The sequence below is a fragment of the Salvelinus fontinalis genome, chromosome 40 (genome assembly GCF_029448725.1).
Source record: "Salvelinus fontinalis isolate EN_2023a chromosome 40, ASM2944872v1, whole genome shotgun sequence".
NCBI classification, from domain to species: Eukaryota; Metazoa; Chordata; class Actinopteri; order Salmoniformes; family Salmonidae; genus Salvelinus; species Salvelinus fontinalis.
In genome coordinates, this window is record NC_074704.1 from 26,222,001 (window position 1) to 26,239,721 (window position 17,721).

A 17,721-nucleotide genomic window follows, 5' to 3' on the forward strand; every position below is an offset into this window, starting at 1 on the left:
CAAGAGGAAACTCCTGCAATATCCGTAGTAACTTTCCACCTCACTGCGGAGCTTCTCTCTCTTTTCAGGGTTCACTCCATAGGCATGTTGTTGGATCGGGGCCCAGTCCCCAATATCATGCTCTAGTATATTTGGTTCGGCACATGTGAGAATGAACCATGATATTCTAAAAGCAGGGCAACAATGTCAATATAATTGTACCAAAAAAAATTCTGTTGGTTGCATGAATAATTATCATTACTAAATGTTACATGAAATGTAAATATGAAATATTTTATTGCATAGCCATATTATCAACATATTTTCAATTACATTTTGCTAGGTGGGATAGCCCAATGTCAAAACACAGTTTTAATGTGTCCAAATCAATAACCAATATGCAGAAACAGTTTGGGATAAATTGAAAACCTAACATGTGGTATATACACAAACATCTGCCACAATAATTGTATTTTTTAAAACAAGCTCCTTATAAAAACTGCACAAGCACCAAAAACGCTGTTGTTTTGACAAGTAGCAATAAATCACTGATATCGATTAGGGGGGAAATCAGGTTGTTCTTGCTGTTGAAACTAACACAACAAAAAAAAAACACATGGAAATGGGAGATATCTGTCACGTTCGTCTTTGAAGGATCGGAGGACCAATATGCAGCGTGGTAAGTGTTCATCTTGAATTTAATAAACACAGAGAACACTTGACGAAACTATACAAAACAATAAACGACGAACGTGAAGCTAATGAATACATTTACATTTTACATTTAAGTCATTTAGCAGACGCTCTTATCCAGAGCGACTTACAAATTGGTGCATTCACCTAATGACATCCAGTGGAACAGCCACTTTACAATAGTGCATCTAAATCTTTTAAGGGGGGGGGGGGGGCAGAAGGATTGCTTTATCCTATCCTAGGTATTCCTTGAAGAGGTGGGGTTTCAGGAATAATATAGTGCTGACGCAAAACACTAACATAGACAATCACCCACAACCCACAATGACAAAACAGGCTACCTAAATATGGTTCCCAATCAGAGACAACGACTAACACCTGCCTCTGATTGAGAACCATATCAGGCCAAACACAGAAACAGAAAAACTAGACATACAACATAGAATGCCCACTCAGATCACACCCTGACCAAACAAAATATAAAACATACAAAGCAAACTATGGTCAAGGCGTGACAGAACCCCCCCCCCCCTGTCGGTGGCGGCTCTGGCGCTGGACGTGGACCCCACTCCACCATAGTCTTAGTCCGCTTTAGTGGCGTCCTTTGAGCGGCGACCCTCGCCGCCGACCTAGGACTGGCAACCCTACTAAAGGACCCCACTGGATGGAGTGGCTCTGACAGCTCCTGACTGGCGGGCGGCTCTGGCAGCTCCTGACTGGCGGGCGGCTCTGGCAGCTCCTGACTGGCGGGCGGCTCTGGCAGCTCCTGACTGGCGGGCGGCTCTAGCGGCTCAGGACAGACGGGCGGCTCTAGCGGCTCAGGACAGACGGGCGGCTCAGGACAGGCGGGCAGCTCTAGCGGCTCAGGACAGACGGGCGGCTCTAGCGGCTCAGACGGTGCTGGACAGACAGGAGACTCTGGTGGCGCTGGACAAACAGGCGCACCTGTAGGGAGGAGACGGAGAGACAGCCTGGTGCGTGGGTCTGCCACAGGACCTACCAGGCTGGGGAGACCTACAGGAGGCCTGGTGTTTGGAGGAGGCACCTGAAGGACCGGGCTGTGGGGGAGCACTGGAGCTCTGGGGCGCAGCCTTGGCACCACTCCCCCAGGATGGATAACTACTCTAGCCCGGACCCTCCAGAGTGCAGGCACAGGTTGAACCGGGCTGTGGGTGAGCACTGGAGATCTAGTGCCTACTACGCGCACCTCTCCCTTAGGCTCCACTCCCACATTTGCCCGGCACGAGCGGAGCACAGGCATAGGACGCACTGCACCCTCCCAGCGCCCCCGAGATACCCTGGACCGAAAGAGATACCCTGGACCGAAACGGCGTACCGGAGACCAGACACGCTGAGCAGGCACAATACGCCCTGGCTGGATGCCACACTCGCATGACACTTTCGGGGGGCTGCCCCATAGCGCACCGGGCTATGGGCACGTACTGGCGACACCGTGCGCTTAACCGCATAACACGGTGCCTGACCAGTAACGCGCTGCTTATAATAAGCACGAGGAGTGAGCTCAGGTCTGCTACCTGGCTTAGCCACACTCCCTGTGTGCCTCTCGTACCTGTCGCGCTGCCTCCTCATATCGCCGCCGCTCAGCTTTCGCTGCCTCCAGCTCTGCTTTGGGGCGGCGATATTCCCCAAATCTCCTCCCATGTCCAGGAGTCCAGAACTCGCTGCTACCCGATAACACGCTGCTTGGTCCCGTTGTGGTGGGTGATTCTGTCAGCGATTGTGTGCAGATATGTAGCGTTATCAGGCGCAGGACAAAGGTTTTGAGCAAGACAACGGAGTTTACTCAAAATACAAGCAAAATTCCAAATTGTATGTTCCTAACACACTAGCACATACAACAACCACTAAAGATACCAACAATGACAAAACAGGCTACCTAAATATGGTTCCCAATCAGAGACAACGACTAACACCTGCCTCTGAGAACCATATCAGGCCAAACACAGAAACAGAAAAACTAGACACACAACATAGAATGCCCACTCAGATCACACCCTGACCAAACAAAACATAAAACATACAAAGTAAACTATGGTCAGGGTGTGACAATCTCTGACAAAATCTTTAACCTCACTGGTTAGAGGACAACCTGCAGAAGACAGTCAGCTACATTTTGGAGTGATGCATTTAAATGTAGGGGTCGCTAAACAAAGGAACACAACACTTATTTGTCATCACTCATCGATATCATGTTGAAATCAATTGTGCCGAGAGGAGGGAGATGAGGTTGCACGTCTTGTTAAAACTAACAGCTCAAAAACCACACGGAATCTAGGAATAATGTGTACATCACAGGTTAGAGGACAATTTGTAGAAAACAGCTAGCTACATTTTGAAGTGTTGCATATTGATTCAAGTGGGTCACCAACGTGGTAAGCGTAACACAGTTTTTGTTGTGCTAGTCATTTTTTGTTAAATCACATAAATAGTACTCTTTCAATTCAGAGCCTGGATTTTCCCCAAGGCTAATATCCAAATCATGCTGAAATCAATTGAATGGGGCAAACGTTTAGGGTTCTACATTGTGAATTACCTTAAAATACTCCTAAAAATACTCCTGTTAAAAACATTCTACATTGTGACATTATTTCATTGACATCATGAAACAACTCCTTCATGTATGTATTTTCTGATGTTTGATAAGAGATCTTTTACCAGAGTATCTCTTCCCACATTGATCACAGCTATAAGGTTTATCTCCTTTGTGTGTCCACTGGTGTAGGGTCAGATTCCTAGATGTAGTTAAACTCTTCCCACATTAATCACAGCTATAAGGTTTCTCTCCTGTGTGTGTTCTGTGGTGTACTGTCAGATGTCTAGACTTAAAAAATCTTTTCCCACATTGATCACAGCGAAAAGATTTCTCTCCTGTGTGTTTTCTTTGGTGTAGTGTCAGATGGCTAGATGTAATATAACTCTTCCCACATTGATCACAGCTATAAGGTTTCTCTCCTGTGTGTAGTTTCCGGTGTGATTTCAGGGAGCTTGACTGAGTAAAACTCTTCCCACATTGATCACAGCTATAAGGCTTCTCTCTTGTGTGTACTCTCTGGTGTATTTTAAGTTTTGATGAAGATTTACAATCTTTCCCACAGTCAGGGCAGCAGTGAGATTTCCTTCCTGTGGGTCTCTGCTGGTGTTTCTTGAGGTGTTCTGATGTGGAGAGACTCTTCTCTGCCTCGTCAGCATCATGATGTTGTTGAGGCTCCCCAGAGGATCCCCATCTCTCTCCTGTGTTAACAACAAAGTCAGACAGATGGTGAAAGGCCCCCAAAAGCAAGAAATCCACTGTTTATTTGAGGTAAAAGGTGATGCTCAGAGTGTACCCATGAAGTTGTACAATAACTGACGTCTGTTCAATTATTTGACAATTGTCTTAATACGGTCAAGTGAGCAACAAGTCATATTTTGTCTTGTTTACACATTAGTAGTAACATCGATGATTGTTGGCTAGAAATAAGTTAAAGTTGTTGAAACTCTAAGCAGTGTTAGAGAAAACAGGTAATAAACAGAAATACCTTATTTACATAAGTATTCAGACCCTTTGCTATGAGACTCAAAATTGCTTTCAGGTGCATCTTGTTTCCATTAATCATCCTTGAGATGTATCTACAACTTGTTCAGTCCACCTGTGGTAAATTCAATTGATTGGATATGATTTGGAAGGCACACACCACTGTCTATATATGGTCCCACAGTTGACAGTGCATGTCAGAGAAAAAAACAAGCAATGAGGTCGAAGGAATTGTCCGTAGAGCTCCAAGACAGGATTATGTCGAGGCACAGATCTGGGGAAGGGTACCAAAACAATTCTGCAGCATTGAAGGTCCCCAAGAACACAGTGGCCTCCATCATTTTTAAATGTAATACTCTTCCTAGAGCTAGTCACCCGGCCAAACTGGGCGATTGGGGGAGAAGGGCCTTGGTCAGGGAGGTGGTCACTCTGACAGAGCTCCAGAGTTTTCAGAAGGACAACCATCTCTGCAGCACTCCAACAATCAGGCCTTTATGGTAGAGTGGCCAGACGGAAGCCACTCCTCAGTAAAAGACACATGACAGCCTGCTTGGAGTTTGCCAAAAGGAACCCAAAGGATGGATGGAATGGAAAAGGTCGCCGACTGCTGGTGTAGCCTATTACCAGAAACTATAGGAGCATAACATCAAAATTTACGAAGGCCAGCAGCAGCGGGAGGAGGAAGAGTTTTTTCCTGATGGTTAGGCGATCTTGATCTCTGGCTCCCGAGTCATTTGTGTGTCTTAATTATTTAATCAAACAGCGTGCTTAAAGCATCAGACCAGTTCAGTACATATAGTTGATTTAATTAAAACACATGGGGTGTGTCTATATATGGAAAAATACACGTTATAACATTTCTACCAATCGGTTGGTAGAAAGAAAAGACGATTCTTGGTTGACCCAAGATTTTTTTTAGTTGGGGTCATAGTGCATTCATTAAGTTCAGACCGCTTCCCTTTTTCCACATTTTGTTACGTTACTTATTCTAAATTAGATTTTTTTTAAAGAATTAAATGAAAATGTTAAATGTTTTAGAAATGCTTGAGACTCAAATAAATTGATTAATCATGTTTTGAGGATATACAGTGTTTGTTTACACATTTGATAAACATAGGAGTAAAACAAGCTTATGTTTTGGGTTCTGATGGGGTACGACAGTCGAACTAAGCTCATGAGGCATTTATAAGTGATTTCTTGAAGAAACAATGGGTACATATCATGAATGTATAAGTCCCAAAATGGATGTTGATTGCCCCTCTAAGAGTACATCTTGGGCTAATCTAATAAGAGATATTGAGGACTACAGTATTTCAGGCATTGTCATTGGATGCATTTGATCAATTGTTAACGTTTTGTTGATGGTCCACTCTTGATGTTCTACACGTTACAGTGAAGCTTCAGCCATTCCTACAGAACAACATTAAAGTGTAGAACCCCTTTACTGCATATTGGTTCAACGACTGCAGAGACGGTACTCACTGATGTTAAACAGATCTCCAACCTCCTCTACTTCCTCCAATGTGACAGTAATCTCTCCCTCCTCCTCTTTCACAACAAAAACTGCACCCCCCTCTTCTTTTACTGTAACATCATCCTCTTCTTTCACTGAAACGTCTTTCTCTTCTTCTTTCACTGTAACAGCCTCACCCTCTACTTGTTTTACTGTAACATCCTCCTCTTCCTCCTCCTCTTTCACGACAACGTTCTGCCACAGACCCTTTTTCTCCGTCCAGCAGACCGCCTATTCTTTAACAGGAGGGGAGTAGTTTATTGAACTCATGGTCGGGGATGTTAGCTAGCTAGCTATCATTAGCGACTAGGCTAGTGCTAACTTAACCAGTCAGCTACTATAGCTGACTAATACACAATAACGTAATATCAAATTAAATAGGTTAACAAGTATAGAAGTGTGTCTAAAACACAGTAGCTAATATACATCGAAAGCGTATAAATAGCTTGAATCTTTCGGCTATGTTGGCTAGCAAGCTACGGAGGTGGTTGACGAGCTGTTTCTGAAGAACCGTCCACTAGATTATACGTCACATTATACGTCACCTGAAAGACGCACATCGCCGTCTCCTGACTGGAGGGGAAACACAGTTGAGGATCATATTTTATTTTCAGACAAAGATTATTTTAAATGGATTTAATTAAATAATACTATTATATTGAGACATACAAAGACAGGAATGTGTTGATTGGTTAGTGCGAATATATATTTTTTTTTTACCACAGCATTTTTAAGTCAGTTTCATAAAGTCATACCCTAAATGTATTTGCTATGTGTGCCATTGCCCGGCTATTAAAAGGGACAGGCGACTATTTGAGACTCAGCCTCAGGAATGTTTGGTCACATGGAATGTTTGGTCACTAGATGTCTACGGTGCCAAAGAGATGGATAGTTGGGCGTGTTGGGAGTGTTGAGCGTGTTGATATAACGGTAATAATGTCAAAATTCCACTTTTAACAACCATCAGAATTGGTTAAAAAAAAAAGTTTTGCCGGAGTGGTGCAGCGATCTAAGGTACTGTATCACACTTTTAGAGGTGTTACTATAGACCCGAGTGGTGCAGCGGTCTAAGGTACTGTATCACAGTGTTAGAGGTGTCACTATAGACCCGAGTGGTGCAGCAGTCTAAGGTACTGCATCACAGTGCTAGAGGTGTCACTATAGACCCGAGTGGTGCAGCGGTCTAAGGTACTGTATCACAGTGCTAGAGGTGTCACTATAGACCCGAGTGGCACAGCGATCTAAGGTACTGTATCACAGTGTTAGAGGTGTCACTATAGACCCGAGTGGTGCAGCAGTCTAAGGTACTGTATCGCAGTGTTAGAGGTGTCACTATAGACACGAGTGGTGCAGCAGTCTAAGGTATTGTATCGCAGTGTTAGAGGTGTCCCTATAGACCCGAGTGGTGCAGCAGTCTAAGGTATTGTATCACAGTGTTAGAGGTGTCACTATAGACCCGAGTGGCACAGCGATCTAAGGTACTGTATCACAGTGTTAGAGGTGTCACTATAGACCCGAGTGGTGCAGCGGTCTAAGGTACTGTATCACAGTGTTAGAGGTGTCACTATAGACCCGAGTGGTGCAGCGATCTAAGGTACTGTATCACACTGTTAGAGGTGTCACTATAGACCCGAGTGGCACAGCGATCTAAGGTACTGTATCACACTGTTAGAGGTGTCACTATTGACCCGAGTGGTGCAGCAGTCTAAGGTACTGCATTGCAGTGTTAGAGGTGTAACTATAGACCCGAGTGGTGCAGCAGTCTAAGGTACTGTATCACAGTGTTAGAGGTGTCACTATAGACCCGAGTGGTGCAGCGGTCTAAGGTACTGTATCACAGTGTTAGAGGTGTCACTATAGACCCGAGTGGTGCAGCGGTCTAAGGTACTGTATCGCAGTGTTAGAGGTGTCACTATAGACCTGAGTGGTGCAGCGATCTAAGGTACTGCATCGCAGTGTTAGAGGTGTCACTATAGACCTGAGTGGTGCAGCGATCTAAGGTACTGCATCGCAGTGTTAGAGGTGTCACTATAGACCTGAGTGGTGCAGTGGTCTAAGGTACTGCATCGCAGTGTTAGAGGTGTCACTACAGACCCGGGTTCGATCCCGGACTGTACCACAACCTGCTGTGATCGGGAGTCCCATAGGGCGGCACACAATTGGCCAAGCGTCGTCCGGGTTAGGGGAGGGTTTGGCCGGGAGGGCTTTACTTGGCTCATCGCGCTCCAGCGACTCCTAGTGGCGCCTGCAGGCTGACCTCGGTCGTCAGGTGAACGCTGTTTCCTCCGACATATTGGTGCGGCTTTCTTCAGGGTTAAGCGGGCGGGTGTGAAGAAGCTCGGTTTGGCGGGTCATGTTTCAGAGGACGTACGACTTGACCATTCGCCTCCCCAGCGTAGCATAAATCCTGCCTGATGTTACTGCTGTTCCTAAAACTATTGGCATACGTTAGCCTACTGTAACCACACACAGAGAGGGTGTGTGTGTGTGTGTGTTAAGGTTGGGCGACTGTGTACTATCCTACATCGCCCGATTGCGCCCCATAGCTTGTCTTGACTTGGGACTTGAGTGCTAAGACTTGAGACTTACTTGTGACTTGTAAAACAATGACTTGGTCCCACCTCTGGTATATACTGTATTCTATCCTATTCTACTGTATCTTAGTCTATGTATTACTCATCTCATATGTATATACTGTATTCTATCCTATTCTACTGTATCTTAGTCTATGCATTACTCATCTCATATGTATATACTATATTCTATCCTATTCTACTGTATCTTAGTCTATGTATTACTCATCTCATATGCATATACTGTATTCTATCCTATTCTACTGTATCTGTCTATGTATTACTCATCTCATATGTATATACTGTATTCTATCCTATTCTACTGTATATTAGTCTATGTATTACTCATCTCATATGTATATACTATATTCTATCCTACTGTATCTTAGTCTATGTATTACTCATCTCATATGTATATACTGTATTCTATCCTATTCTACTGTATCTTAGTCTATGTATTACTCATCTCATATGTATATACTGTACTCTATTCATTATCAAATACTAAGAGGGAACAAGAGTCTGTTGATTGGTCAGTCATTGGGTTCATATGTTGAAATCTAATCAAGCTTTATTTATGCAGCACATTTCAGACATGGATGCAACACTATGGCTTCACAGGACAAAACAAATTAAAAAATGAAATATTTAGTACACAACAAACAGAAGACTAACAACTGAAAGACTGATGGGCACCCTAAGGAAATGCCATTGATTAAAATATTAATTGGATGCAATATCCATCCCAAAATTTAAGCTTGTTTTTTTTAGGAAGGGATCTGAAAGTCCACTGAAAATTGACTGGAAACAACAACTGGGACCTAAAAGACACCCACCATGAGACCCACCTGGACATCTATCAAGACAACTAGAGTACTGGACCAGACACTCTTAAATAGAACATGGACCAGCTCAGGTGAAACGCCTTCCCACTAACGAGATGGACAAGCCAGCACAGGTGTGACACATACTGACCAACGAGGTGACACCAATAAGTGTGTCCTACGTGCTAACGAGCTATACATTCTGAAGTCCAAACCTCAAAACCAAAGACTGTAACACCTTAAGAGAATGTGCACCACCAACAGAAAACAACTTCCATTTCACATTTTAATCAACTACAATGCTTCACCTTCTACAATATAAACGTGGTGTCTGTCTAACAACAATTAAAAAACAGATTTATTTTTCACACAAAGAAACCGAAACCTCACTAGCTTCTAGAACTCTCGTCCCCTTGAAACGAGCCCAAACAAAATTAATCTCCAATACGGAAAAACGTGCAGTCAAAATAAATTGTGATCCATGGCAACGCACAGGCTAAACGCAAAACACAAAGCATTCTGACTGCCCACCCTTGAGACAATCAGCAACCAAGTTGTCCTTACCACAGACAAGTCTGATTTCAAGAGGAAACTCCTGCAATATCCATAGTAACTTTCCACCTAACTGCAGAGCTTCTCTCCCTTATCAGGGTTCACTCGAAAGGCATGTTGTTGGATCGGGGCCCAGTCCCCAATGTCATGCTCTAGTACATTTGGTTTGGCACATGTGAGAATTAACCCTGATATTCTAAAAGCAGGGTAACAATGTCAATATAATTCTATCCAAAAAATTGTCAGTTGGTTGCATGAATAAATATCACTACTAAATGTTACATGAAATGTAAATATGAAATATTTGATTGCATAGTTGCTAGGTGGGATAACCCAATGTCAAAACACAGTTTTAACATGTCCAAATCAATAACCAATATGCAGAAACAGTTTGGGATAAATTGAAAATCTAACATGTGGTATATACACAAACATCTGCCACAATAATTGTATTTTTTAAAACAAGCTCCTTATAAACTGCACAAGAACCAGAAACGCTGTTGTTTTGACAAGTAGCAATAAATCACTGATATCAATTAGGAGGGAAATTAAGTTGTACGTGCTGTTGAAACTAACACAACTAAAAAAACACATGGAAATGGGAGATATATTTCACCTCACTGGTTAGAGGACAACCTGCAGAAGACAGTCAGCTACATTTTGGAGTGATGCATTGAAATGTAGGAGTCACGAAACAAAGGAACACAACACTTATTTGTCATCACTCATCGATATCATGTTGAAATCAATTGTGCGAGAGGAGGGAGATGAGGTTGCACGTCCTGTTAAAACTAACAGCTCAAAAACCACACGGAATCTGGGAGTAATGTGTACATCACAGGTTAGAGGACAATTTGTAGAAAACAGCTCGCTACATTTTGTGTTGCATTTTGATTCAAGTGGGTCACCAACATGGTAAGTGTAACACAGCTCTTTTTGTGTGAGTCACTTTTTGTTAAATCAAATAAATAGTACTCTTCCATTTCAGAGCCTGGATTTTCCCCCTGAGGCTAATATCCATATCATGTTGAAATCAAATAATAAGGAGGCAAACGTTTAGGGTTCTACATTGTGACATCATTAAAATACTCCTACTACAATGTTAAAACATTCTACATTGTGACATCATTTCATTTCATTGATATCATGAAACAACTTCTTCATGTGTGTATTGTGACATTATTCAAATACTCCTACTACAAATGTTAACATTCAACATTAATTCATTGATATCATGAAACAACTCCTTCATGTATTTTCTGATGTTTGATCAGACACCTTTTATCAGAGTATCTCTTGTCACATTGATTACAGCTATAAGGTTTCTCTCCTGTGTGTGTTCTCTGATGTAAAGTCAGCTGGCCAGATGTAGCAAAACTCTTCCCACATTGATCACAGCTATACGGTTTCTCTCCCGTGTGTGTTCTCCGGTGTGATATCATGCCGCTTAGCTGAGTAAAACTCTTCCCACATTGATCACAGGTATAAGGTTTCTCTCCTGTGTGTGTTCTCTGGTGTCGAGTCAGAATGCTGGATGTATTAAAACTCTTCCCACATTGACCACAGATATAAGATTTCTCACCTGTGTGTGTTCTCTGGTGTTGAGTCAGGCTGCTAGATGAGGAAAAACTCTTCCCACATTGACCACAGATATAAGATTTCTCTCCTGTGTGTGTTCTCTGGTGTACTTTTAGACTACCAGATTGAACAAAACTCTTCCCACATTGACCACAGATATAAGATTTCTCTCCTGTGTGTGTTCTCTGGTGTACTTTTAGATTGCCAGATTGAACAAAACTCTTCCCACATTGAGTACAGCTATAAGGTTTCTCTCCTGTGTGTGTTCTCTGGTGTGACATCAGGCTGCTTTGGCTAATAAAACTCTTCCCACATTCATGACAGCTGTATGGTTTATCTCTTGTCTGTGTTATCTGGTGTGATATCAGGCTGCTTAGGTGAGTAAAACTCTTCCCACATTCATTACAGCTGTACGGTTTCTCTCCTGAGTGTGTTCTCTGGTGTGATATCAGGCTGCTTAGCTGAGTAAAACTCTTACCACATTGAGTACAGCTAAAAGGTTTCTCTCCTGTGTGTGTTCTCTGGTGTATCTTCAGATGGTTAGATGTAAAGAAACTCTTCCCACACTGAGTACAGCTATATGGTTTCTCTCCTGTGTGTGTTCTTTGGTGTACAATAAGATGGCTAGATGTATCAAAACTCTTCCCACATTCATCACAGTTATACGGTTTCTCTCGTTTCTCTCCTGTGTGTGTTCTCTGGTGTGATATCAGGGTGCTTAGCCGAGTAAAACTCTTCCCACATATACCACAGCTACAGATATAAGATTTCTCTCCTGTGTGTGTTCTCTGGTGTGATATCAGGCTGGTTGAATGAGTAAAACTCTTCCCACATTGAGTACAGCTAAAAGGTTTCTCCACTGTGTGGATTCTCTGATGAATTTTAATGCCTGCTGAGGAGGTGAATCTCTTCCCACCGTCAGAGCAGCAGTGAGGTTTTTTCCCTGAAGATCTCTGCGGGTGTTTCTTGAGGTGTTCTGATGTGGAGAGACTCTTCTCTGCCTTGTCAGCATCATGAGGTTGTTGAGGCTCCCCAGAGGACCCACGGTAGTCCAGTCTCTCTGCTGTGTGAACAAAAAAGTCAGACAGATGGTTAAAGGCCCACAACAGCGGAAATCGACTGTAAAAAGTGATGCCAACAGCATAGCCATGAAGTTGTACAACAATTGACGTCTGTAATGAATGTAATGACTATTTGACATTTGTCTTAAAATGAGCAAGAACAGTCATATTTTGTCTTGTTTTCACATTAGTAGTGACATCTAACCTTGTAGACTAGAAATAAGTTATTCATGTTGTTGAAACTGTAAGTGGTGTGCCAGACGACTTTTGGTCTCCAATATAGGCCCCTTTCTGTGTTTAATAAAACTGCTGCACGAGGGCGATGCAAATGCAATTTGGTTGTGGAAACTCCTCCCTGCTAATGAGGAAACCACTAGTTATGGATGTAGTATATCTTCTAATGAGGAAACCGCTAGTTATGGATGTGGTGTATCTGCTAATGAGGAAACCACTAGTTATGGATGCAGTATATCTGCTAATGAGGAAACCACTAGTTATGGATGTAGTATGTCTGCTAATGAGGAAACCACTAGTTATGGACGTGGTATATCTGGTTGTAGAAACTCCTCCCTGCTAATGAGGAAACCAGACACTTTACATTTACATTTAAGTCATTTAGCAGACGCTCTTATCCAGAGCGACTTCAGAACAAACTTCATTTAGATGTTTTGGGGGAAACAATGTTACTATGGTTACTGTTGTTCCATGTGAATGTTTTCCAATGTGTTACTATGGGTTATAGCAGTGTGGCCTAATAATTTGACATAAATTAACCTGTTTGGGCTGCAGGGGCAGTATTGAGTAGCCAGATAAAAGGTGCCCATTTCAAACGGCCTCGTACTCAATTCTTGCTCGTACAATATGCATATAATTATTACTATTGGATTGAAAGCACTCTTTAGTTTCTAAAACCGTTTGAGTTATATCTGTGAGTAAAACAGAACTCATTTGGCACAAACTTCCTGACCAGGAAGTCTGAAATCGAGGCTCTGTTCTAGGTCCTGCCTATAAATGGGCATGATACGTATTAGTATACATGCACGTCATACACCTTCCCCTAGATGTCAAGAGGCAGTGAGAGAAGAAATGGAGTGTTTATCTTGGTCTGAAGTGGAATAAATCCTCTTGGAACGACGTGTCACCCATTTCCTGTTTTCTGGAAAGAGCGAGGATGGACCTGGAATTGCCTTCTGAAAAGCTGCCGTTATGGACGACTAATATCTCCGGCTTTGATTTTATTTGATACATGTGACCATATCATCGTAAAGTATGTTTTTTCAATATAGTTTAATCAGATTATTGAAATTTTTTCGGGAGTTTTGCCGTGTTCCGTTCTCTTCCGTTTGTTGACATGGAGATTCGTGCCACTTGGCAAGTGTGCTTGCTAAATCGAGAGGGAAAAAGGCCATCCTAAATCCAAACAACGATTGTTCCCGACAAAGGACCCCTTGTACAACATTCTGATGAAAGATCACCAAAAGTAAGACCCATTCTATGATGCTATTTCATATCTCTGTCGTACATGTGAACTAGTCGTTTGCGCCCAGAGTTTGGGTACTCTCTCGCTATAACGTAAACTGGATGTGGTAATGAAGTTATTTTTAGAATTCTAACACGTCGATTTCATTAAGAAGTAATGTATCTATCATTTCCTATACAACATGTATTTTTTAGTTATGTTTATGAATAGCTATTTGGTCAGAATATGTGTGTCAGAAAAATATCCGGACGTTGTGGGAAAAATATGCTACATTAGCACAATGTATAACCACTGATTTCAGCTCTAATATGCACATTTTCGAACAGAACATAAGTGTATGTATAACCTGATGTTATAGGACTGTCATCTGATGAAGCATATCAAGGTTAGTCAAAAATTAGATATATTTTGCTGGTTTGTTACGATCGTTAACCTTTGCTACTGGGGAATGGCTTGTGTTTCTGGCTATTGTGGTAAGCTAATATAACGCTATATTGTGTTTTCGCTGTAAAACACTTAATAAATCGGAAATATTGGCTGGAATCACAAGATGCCTGTCTTTCATTTGCTGTACACTATGTATTTTTCAGAAATGTTTTATGATGAGTAATTAGGTATTTGATGTTGGTGTCTAATTATTATGGCTGCTTTCGGTGCAATTTTTGATTGTAGCTGCAATGTAAACTATGCTTTATACCTGAAATATGCACATTTTTCGAACAAAACATAGATTTATTGAATAACATGTTATAAGACTGTCATCTGATGAAGTTGTTTGTTGGTTAGTTTGGTTGGTTCTTGGTTAGTTAGGTTGGCTTTGTGCATGCTACCTGTGCTGTGAAAAATGTCTGTCCTTTTTTGTATTTGGTGGAGAGCTAACATAAATATACGTGCTGTTTTCGCTGTAAAACATTTTAAAAATCGGACATGTTGGCTGGATTCACAAGATGTGTACCTTTCATTTGCTGTATTGGACTTGTTAATGTGTGAAAGTTAAATATTTCTAAAAAATATATTTTGCATTTCGCGCCCTGCACTTGAGCTGGCTGTTGTCATAAGTGTACCGACGTTGGGCTTGCAGCCAGAAGAAGTTAACTTTGATACTTCAAGGAGTCTTAAAATTCAAAATCAGAGAGCCTAATTATCCTTGGTATAACCTTAAAACAGTACTATACTGGGGAAGCCCTTCATGTTGGAGGGTGTTTCTACAGTACTATACTGGGGAAGCTATTCATGTTGGAGGGTGTTTCTACAGTACTATACTGGGGAAGCCCTTCATGTTGGAGGGTGTTTCTACAGTACTATACTGGGGAAGCCCTTCATGTTGGAGGGTGTTTCTACAGTACTATACTGGGGAAGCCCTTCATGTTGGAGGGTGTTTCTACAGTACTATACTGGGGAAGCCCTTGATGTTGGAGGGTGTTTCTACAGTACTATACCGGGGAAGCCCTTCATGTTGTAGGGTGTTTCTACAGTACTATACTGGGAAAGCCCTTCATGTTGGAGGGTGTTTCTACAGTACTATACTGGGGAAGCCCTTCATGTTGGAGGGTGTTTCTACAGTACTATACTGAGGAAGACCTTCATGTTGGAGGGTGTTTCTACAGTACTATACTGGGGAAGCCCTTCATGTTGGAGGGTGTTTCTACAGTACTATACTGGGGAAGCCCTTCATGTTGGAGGGTGTTTCTACAGTACTATACGGGGAAGCCCTTCATGTTGGAGGGTGTTTCTACAGTACTATACCGGGGAAGCCCTTCATGTTGGAGGGTGTTTCTACAGTACTATACTGGGGAAGCCCTTCATGTTGGAGGGTGTTTCTACAGTACTATACGGGGAAGCCCTTCATGTTGGAGGGTGTTTCTACAGTACTATACTGGGGAAGCCCTTCATGTTATTTAAACCTTCTTAAAACAATTCCATATAGCTTAGAAGGACCTCCTCTTCAGACAAGGCGTAGACTATAATGGGTTAAACTATCTGAAACTTACATTACTCTGAGACTAGTTATCCTGGGATCTAACATTAGTCAGACTGGTTATCCTTGGATCTAACATTACTCAGACTAGTTATGCTGGGATCTTACATTACTCTGAGACTAGTTATCCTGGGATCTTACATCTTACATTACTCAGACTAGTTATCCTGGGGTCTAACATTACTCTGAGACTAGTTATCCTGGGATCTTACATCTTACATTACTCAGACTAGTTATCCTGGGGAATAGTTTTAATACATTTGCAAAAAATCTAAACCTGTTTTTGCTTTGGAATTAGGGGATATTGTGATGGCATTATGGGGTATTGTGATGGCATTAAGGGGCATTGTGATGGCATTATGGGGTATTGTGATGACATTATGGGGTATTGTGTGTAGATTGATGAGGATTTAAAAATGAATAATACATTTTAGAATAAAGGGATGCACCGATATCACATTTTTGGCCAATATTTTCCTTGTCCCAAAAAACGATACCGATAACCGATATTAAAAATTTTAGCGGCCTTTTAAGCATTCTAGTACAGTTAAAAAGTTAAACACACACACGGACGCAGCGGTCTAAGTCACTGCATCTCAGTGCAAGAGGCGTCACTACAGTCCCTGGTTCGAATCCAGGCTGTATTCATGTATCCATTGGGAGTCCCACAGTAGTTGTCTGTTATTGGTGTAGAGAGGAAGACAAAGGAGAGGGATCCCACATGTGGATAGGAAGATACAAAATATCATTATTACAAGAAATTATTCATTTAAAATCCAGGAATTTTACAACTTTAGCTCTCTAGGTCAAGCCAGTAGGCTACAGTAGGTTGTAACTGTCTAGGTCATGTCAGTAGGTTACAGTAGGTTGTAACTTTCTAGGTCATGCCAGTAGAATACAGTAGGTTGTATCTCTCTAGGTCATGCCAGTAGGTTACAGTAGGTTGTAACTCTCTAGGTCATGCCAGTAGGATACAGTAGGTTGTATCTCTATAGGTCATGCCAGTAGGTTACAGTAGGTTGTAACTCTCTAGATCATGCCAGTAGGCTACAGTAGGTTGTAACTGTCTAGGTCATGCCAGTAGGTTACAGTAGGTTGTAACTCTCTAGGTCATGTCAGTAGGTTACAGTAGGTTGTAACTTTCTAGGTCATGCCAGTAGGATACAGTAGGTTGTATCTCTCTAGGTCATGCCAGTAGGTTACAGTAGGTTGTAACTCTCTAGGTCATGCCAGTAGGATACAGTAGGTTGTATCTCTCTAGGTCATGCCAGTAGGTTACAGTAGGTTGTAACTCTCCAGGTCATGCCAGTGGGATACAGAAGGTTGTAACTCTCTAGGTCATGCCAGTAGGTTACAGTAGGTTGTAACTCTCTAGGTCATGCCAGTAGGTTACTGTAGGTTGTAACTCTCTAGGTCATGCCAGTAGGATACAGTAGGTTGTATCTCTCTAGGTCATGCCAGTAGGCTACAGTAGGTTGTAGCTCTCTAGGTCATGCCAGTAGGTTACAGTAGGTTGTAACTCTCTAGGTCATGCCAGTAGGATACAGTAGGTTTTAACTCTCTAGGCCATGCCAGTATGATACAGTAGGTTTTAACTCTCTAGGCCATGCCAGTAGGATACAGTTGGTTGTATCTCTCTAGGTCATGCCAGTAGGCTACAGTAGGTTGTAGCTCTCTAGGTCATGCCAGTAGGTTACAGTAGGTTGTAACTCTCTAGGTCATGCCAGTAGGATACAGTAGGTTGTATCTCTCTAGGTCATGCCAGTAGGCTACAGTAGGTTGTAACTCTCTAGGTCATGCCAGTATGTTAGAGTAGGTTGTAACTCTCTAGGTCATGCCAGTAGGCTACAGTAGGTTGTAACTCTCTAGATCAAGCCAGTAGGATACAGTAGGTTGTAACTCTCTAGGTCATGCCAGTAGGCTACAGTAGGTTGTATCTCTCTAGGTCATGCCAG

At 42.2% G+C, this 17,721-nt stretch overlaps 1 protein-coding gene and 1 long non-coding RNA gene across 4 annotated transcripts in view; both read right to left on the reverse strand.

The window, feature by feature from the left end:
• Nucleotides 1–247: 247 nt before the first annotated feature.
• On the reverse strand, nt 248–6,230 carry LOC129839022 (uncharacterized). The gene is made up of 2 exons (XR_008756966.1): nt 5,690–6,230; nt 248–3,924 (listed from the first exon to the last, which is right to left on the reverse strand). It is a non-coding gene; the product is annotated as an uncharacterized LOC129839022 (long non-coding RNA).
• Nucleotides 6,231–8,846: 2,616 nt separating this feature from the next.
• Nucleotides 8,847–17,721, reverse strand: part of LOC129838985 (zinc finger protein ZFP2-like) — a 196,097-nt gene continuing 187,222 nt past the window's right edge. For 2 of the 3 annotated variants that reach the window (XM_055906251.1, XM_055906250.1), the window contains one exon: nt 8,847–12,310. In XM_055906251.1, coding sequence (XP_055762226.1) covers nt 10,902–12,310 — 1,409 coding nt within the window. In that variant the 3' untranslated portion in view covers nt 8,847–10,901. The remainder of the gene's footprint in view (nt 12,311–17,721) is intronic. The other variant, XR_008756952.1, reaches the window with a different exon arrangement.